Source organism: Hemibagrus wyckioides, linkage group LG02, assembly GCF_019097595.1.
Source record: "Hemibagrus wyckioides isolate EC202008001 linkage group LG02, SWU_Hwy_1.0, whole genome shotgun sequence".
In the NCBI taxonomy this organism is placed as follows: domain Eukaryota; kingdom Metazoa; phylum Chordata; class Actinopteri; order Siluriformes; family Bagridae; genus Hemibagrus; species Hemibagrus wyckioides.
This window is the reverse complement of record NC_080711.1, coordinates 23888928-23895368: the sequence shown is the minus strand read 5'-3', so window position 1 is coordinate 23895368 and position 6441 is coordinate 23888928. Positions and strand designations below refer to the sequence as shown.

The 6441-nt window shown below is 41.3% G+C and overlaps 1 protein-coding gene across 1 annotated transcript in view; it reads right to left on the bottom strand.

Annotated features, from left to right (window-relative positions):
• Nucleotides 1–616: 616 nt before the first annotated feature.
• si:ch211-157c3.4 (Lipopolysaccharide-induced tumor necrosis factor-alpha factor homolog-like) overlaps nucleotides 617–6441 on the bottom strand; it is a 7874-nt gene continuing 2049 nt past the window's right edge. The window contains exons 2-5 of the mRNA XM_058408298.1: nucleotides 4236–4300; nucleotides 3790–3912; nucleotides 3405–3579; nucleotides 617–2890 (exon numbers count right to left, since the gene is read on the bottom strand). Of these exons, the coding sequence (XP_058264281.1) occupies nucleotides 2776–2890; nucleotides 3405–3579; nucleotides 3790–3912; nucleotides 4236–4278 (456 nt within the window). The 5' untranslated portion in view covers nucleotides 4279–4300 and the 3' untranslated portion in view covers nucleotides 617–2775. The remainder of the gene's footprint in view (nucleotides 2891–3404; nucleotides 3580–3789; nucleotides 3913–4235; nucleotides 4301–6441) is intronic.

The following is a 6441-nucleotide window of genomic DNA, read 5'->3' as shown; positions in this document are numbered from 1 at the left end:
GGTCCAATATCTGACTGTTTTTCTTTACATTCCTTCGTAATAGTGTGCAGGTCAACATCTTTAGCATCTAATTAGGACAAACTGCAGCTTTTTCCCTTCATGCTTGGTGCTTACCACAAATCCCAGTGTGTAGGTTTTTTGCCTAACATGCAGAAGGCCTGGGTTCGATTCCCAGCCAGCGCCCAAACCCCAGCCACTGGATGCAGCGCCGGTACAAGCCCAGATAAAATGGGAGGGTTGCGTCAGGAAGGTCATCCGGCATAAAGCCTGTGCCAAGTTGCGTGGACCAGTTGGTCCACTGTGGTGACCCCTCACACATGTAGGGAGCAGCCGAAAGATCAACAACAAGTGCCATTCTATATTCATGTGTAAACGTTTATTTATGCCTTTATTTCCTCTTTCTGGTGAAAAAAGGTGTCATTTTTGCTTACAAACTTATATTTATTTATATTTATATATATATATATATATATTATAAATAAATATATGACAAATGGAGACTGCATGTTTTTTGAGCTTTAACTCTATAAAAAACTATTTTAAAACAACCTCTTAGATCCGTTTTCATGTTGAGGATGAGATCACGGATGAAAGACGATACTGAACACACAATTGATAAAATGATTTCTTTTTTAATGATAAGGCAAGGATTCGTAGTTACACTGACTTGTACATGACTGTAGCAGAGCTCTACACTACAATAAAAATATACAGGTTTAAAAATAAGTCCGATTTTATGGAGAATATATGTACAAAGCACAAAGGGGGGGTTTTTTCCTTACGGATCAAAGTCTAATTTGTTTCGTGTTTAATTCGATTCGTGTCTCCTGGAGAACCTGAGAAGAACCTGCAGGAGGTACCGGTACCACCGTGCCTTATTACCTCGGAATGTAATAAAAATCAGTTTAGTTTTTTTAAGTCATGTCTATAACACTTTCAGAGCCCGACGCCCCCCGGAGAATATCTGCACCCTATATTCCGCAAGAAATCCTCGAATATAATAATGGAATATAATAATAATGATAATATTCGTAATAATGATAGTTATGGTGTGAGTAGCTCTCGGTTGTCTGTTTCCAGGCACCGTATATGCTACACGTTCATTTTCCTTCATATAAAACACTGGATATTCATCTGTTCAGGTGATTGTGTTCGAGTGTGACAACTTTCTGGATGGAAGATCAGCGCTTTTCAATCCAGTCCACGGCTTTGTCCCAAAACGCCAGAGTAATAACATCAGCCATCCATTGTCTATACCCACTTTATTCCTAGTTATGGTCACAGGGATCTGCTGGAGCCTATCCCAGCACACATGGGGCAAAAGGCAGGGGTACACCCTGGACAGGTCACCAGTGCATCACAGGGCCACACATATAGACAGACAACCACACACACTCACAGGCAATTTAGAATCACCAATCAACCTAATGTACATGTTTTTGGACTGTGGGAGGAAACCGGAGTAAACCCACACAGGCACGGGGGAGAACACAGAAAGGCCCCTGCCTGTTCGAACCCAGGACCTTCTTGCTGTGAATCAACAGTGCTGACCACTAAGCCACTGTGCTGCCCTTAAACATCAGCTGTTTAAAGAAAAAGAAAGGGTCAGTGTTTACTAAAGCATGTGGTGTTGCTGTCTAATAATAATAACAAAAAAACAACAAACTTTGCCTGGGAAATCATGTCAGGTTAGCGCATGTTAGCATGCTAGCAAGCATTAGCAGGGGAGAACATTTAGGAGTCTTTCTTGGGTCTAAATGTCACAGGATATCACTTTAGATGTCTTCTGAACTTTGAGGTTGAGGAGAATGAATATTTGTGACTGAAAATTCCTCTCGGAATTTTCACAAGGTTAGCGCATTTTAGATAAACGGTCACCTTTAGCCATAGATACCAACAAACACTCAAGAATTCGACTCATATATATGTCAAATCAGGGGTCCCCAACCACCGGGCCATGGACCGGCGCCAGGCCACAAAGAAACAGTGAACTTATATCTATTTTATTTTTAAAAAATGGCCACTTCTGCTCGCGCCTCACTCTAGCATTTGACGCAGTGGCAAGCTAACCCATGCTAAAAATGACCCAAAAATACTAGAGGGCTCACTAGAGATCTCCCCCATCAATCAACCCCTACCCCTACCCCCCGGTATCAAACCGGTCCATGGTACAAAAACAGTTGAGGAACCCTGTGTGAAATGATCTCTTTTTTAGAACTTAAAGACAACAAAAAGCTAGTCAGAATTTATTTTTTTAACTTTTAATTTATTTCTATTGCTATATAGATTAGGAAAGGGCAAAGTTTAGTGACTTTTCATCATGATACTATACTATTAACACTATTAATTTTCTTGAAGGCTTCCTCTGTCAGACTCGAGCATCCGGGACATTTTTGTATCATTTTTTTTGCTCTATCCAGCTCTAAATATACCTGAAGCAAACAAGCGAGAACACTGAACACCTGAAAACAGAGCAAAATATGGACTGGTGGAACATCTGGATCAGAAAACACCGATCAAAACATTCTAATTGTTCTAGAAATCTGAAGTGAATGTTGTGTACCTGAGGAACATTTTACAAAGTTAGCGTAATGACAAGAACATTCCATGGTTAGGTTTCTAAAGTGTGTGTGTGCTGCAGGGTCCATCAGCTAACCTCATGTTCATACATGATCACGTGGATTAGGTGGTGGTGTGTGTGTGTGTGTGTGTGTGTGTGTGTGTGTTTTCTGCTCTGGTGTGAGCATTAAGCAGCTAGGAGAAGCTTGGCCGGGGTCAGCAACACTGTTTCTTCTCCACGTGCAGAACACGGTGACACTTGGGGCAGGAGTGATAGACATCTTTAAAGAACTTGAGGCAGAACGGCAGGAGACAGCAGCCAATTATGAACCTGCAGCACACACACACACACACACACACACACAGAGTAAATCATCACAGCTCATTCACTTATACACCTTATACATGTTTATATGAGCATTTATAAAATGTCTACCTTTTAAAGGGGAGGTTTGGATCATTTATAAATAGCTGTAGAAGCTCGACTATTAAAGGGGAGGTTTGGATCATTTATAAACGGTTGTAGAAGCTCAAAAATTAAAGGGGAGGTTTGTTTAATTTATAAACGGTTGTAGAAGCTCGACAATTAAAAGGGGAGGTTTGGATCATTTATAAACGGTTGTAGAAGCTCGACAATTAAAAGGGGAGGTTTGGATCATTTATAAACGGTTGTAGAAGCTCGACAATTAAAAGGGGAGGTTTGGATCATTTATAAACGGTTGTAGAAGCTCGACAATTAAAAGGGGAGGTTTGGATCATTTATAAACGGTTGTAGAAGCTCGAGAGTTAAGGGGAGGTTTAGATCGTTTATAAATGGTTTATAAAGGCATTTTCGTGGCTCTTACCCGCACAGGATGAAGAGGAGGCACATGAGCCAGGCGTACGTTCCCACTTTATAGGTGACCTGAGTGAGCACTTGTTCTCGGCAGCTGGTGCAGGTGGCCATCCCGGGGGAGCGTCCGAGCTGAGACTCATAATTCACAAATCTGTTCCTGTCTGTGGACTGCGACTGCATGTTACCTGTGTGAGAGAGAGAGAGAGAGAGAGAGAGAGAAAGAGAGAGAGGAAGAGGTTCAGAGAGAGAGAGAGAGATGTTCAGAAAGGGGGTGGGGTTCAGAAAGAGTGAGAGAGAGACAAAGAGGAGACAGAGAGAGAGAGAGAGAGAGAGAGAGAGAGAGAGAGAGAAGCAGTCTGGGATTTTAAACCAGTGATAATCAGTGTCACACTCACCTGGGGTGTATTGGGCCGGTACTCTGTACTCTGCCCCCCCGGCGTTAGCGCTCATGTTAGCGCTCATGGGGTCGAACGGCGTGTGCACCTTGTACACCCTCACATTGTCCCCTCCACTGTCCACTGCGGAGAACACAACATCAGGACATCATTAGGGTGACTTTTTTTTACTGAATACATCATTAGTATCAGATGAAAAGTGAACAATAGGAAGGTCATGTTCCATTAACTGACCAGTACAGATCGCTAGACCTCTACAGACACTTAAAGGGACAGAAGTATAAAGTTCATGGTCTAAAAAGAAATATCAGCAGATAGTAAACCCCACACCATGGAGAGAGCCTGCTATTGTGTAGGGTATAAAAAAGAGGAAAGGAGCTGCTTTGGGTCCAAAATGGAGAGAGAAAGAGAGAGAGAGAGAGAGAGAGAGAGAGAGAGAGACTGACCGGGGATGACGTAGGGTGGAGGGTCTTTAATTCCTGAGCTCATTTCCTTATCTGTTTAGTTGCAACTGTAGGAGACAATCAATCAGTCAATCAATCAATCAGTCAATCAATTAATCAGTCAATCAATTAATCAGTCAATCAATCACAAAAAAGAAAAGACAAGAAACACATTAAATTAATGGAACAAATGTTGATATTAAAATTTCCTGTAATTATTTGAGAGCGATACTGAAACACAGATTTATATGATCTATTTTATGAGGTCTGGACATTCTTTTATTTCCTCAGGGTCTTCTTTAATAATGATATTAATCTGATGTCCAGTTACACAGATGTTCTGTTTCATTTCATTTATTTCCTCAGTGTCTTCTTCCAAAATGACTTTTTAGCCAGTCGCTGTGATGAATTTTTCTTTTAACATCACTCGTCTTTTCATATCCTCCCTCACTCTGATCTATCTGTGTTCTGTGTGTTCTTCAGGACTTCTTTCCTAAAACTCTTCCAAAATGAAATCTTTTAAAAGGTGTGCTTTTATTCTCACTGGGGATTTAAAAAAAAAAAACTACAGACAAAATGTATTTTCTTCTGAACAAGCAATTAAAAGAAAGAAATGTATAATCTTGGGTCACTCTAGCATGAATATGTGAAATAAAGCTAATGTTTGAATGATCATCAGCTGTGTTCATGATGTTATTACAGTGTTATTACACCAAGTCATAGCTCTTCTGTCCTAACATCAGAAATATTTATTAATAGAAAAAGCCACTCTTTCTCAAGAGGAAGTGATGGAGTGGTTAGAAGAATGTGACGCTTATATACAGCCTCCAGATGCAAACCAAACCCTAGAACCTCAAACCAAATCCTAGAACCTCAAACCAAACCCTAGAACCTTAAACCTCAAACTAAACCCTAGAACCTTAAACCTCAAACCAAACCCTAGAACCTTAAACCTCAAACCAAACCCTAGAACCTTAAACCTCAAACTAAACCCTAGAACCTTAAACCTCAAACCCTAGAACCTTAAACCTCAAACCAAACCCTAGAACCTTAAACCTCAAACCAAACCCTAGAACCTTAAACCTCAAACCCTAGAACCTTAAACCTCAAACCAAACCCTAGAACCTCAAACCAAACCCTAGAACCTTAAACCTCAAACCAAACCCTAGAACCTCAAACCAAACCCTAGAACCTTAAACCTCAAACCAAACCCTAGAACCTCAAACCAAACCCTAGAACCTTAAACCTCAAACCAAACCCTAGAACCTCAAACCAAACCCTAGAACCTTAAACCTCAAACCAAACCCTAGAACCTTAAACCTCAAACCAAACCCTAGAACCTTAAACCTCAAACCAAACCCTAGAACCTCAAACCAAACCCTAGAACCTTAAACCTCAAACCAAACCCTAGAACCTCAAACCAAACCCCTATCTATCTATCTATCTATCTATCTATCTATCTATCTATCTATCTATCTATCTATCTATCTATCTATCTATCTATCCTGCAATATCTCACATTTAAAGAGGAAATTTCTCATGTCTTGACCAGCAGGGGGCGCAGGAGCCTCATCAGAGTAGACGGAAAATGTCTCACGGAAAAGACAATGTATAATTTCATCCTTTAATCCTTCCACAGTCCAGTTTAAAGCCGAGTTGAGTGACAGGTTCATTTAGCTCATGAATGCTGTAAAAGGTTCGATGATGACGAGGTGGATCGCTCGAGCTCAAGACGAGGACCCGTGTGACCCTGGTGAAAAGTCTGATGATGATGGGGTCAGTGTTCCCAAAACCCATGCCTCGGATCATGTGTATGTAGAGTGTAGAGACGTGTCTTTACGTCTCACCATGCATGGATTAATGAAGAATAAATATGATTATGATGTGATATTTACGATAATAATCATGATAATGGTTCCACTTCAGTGAAGGAAACACTTTTCTCCTGATGGGTTTCGGAAATGCCTGAAGAAGTTCAGAGGCTTCTAAAAGACAGGAATTTAGTCCCGGTGAACGCCTTGACGAAGCATGTGACTAGCCGAGCCTGTCCTGGGCCAGGTGAACCCTGGCGAGATGTGGAATGTCACTCTGCAGCATGTTTCCCTCACTCACGTCTCGAGGACTCAGGACATTCTCAAAAGCTGTACTTTTTCTCTGAGCTGCTGTGATGGCAGCGTCAAGAGAGAACCATTCTCTCCCACATCTCCTC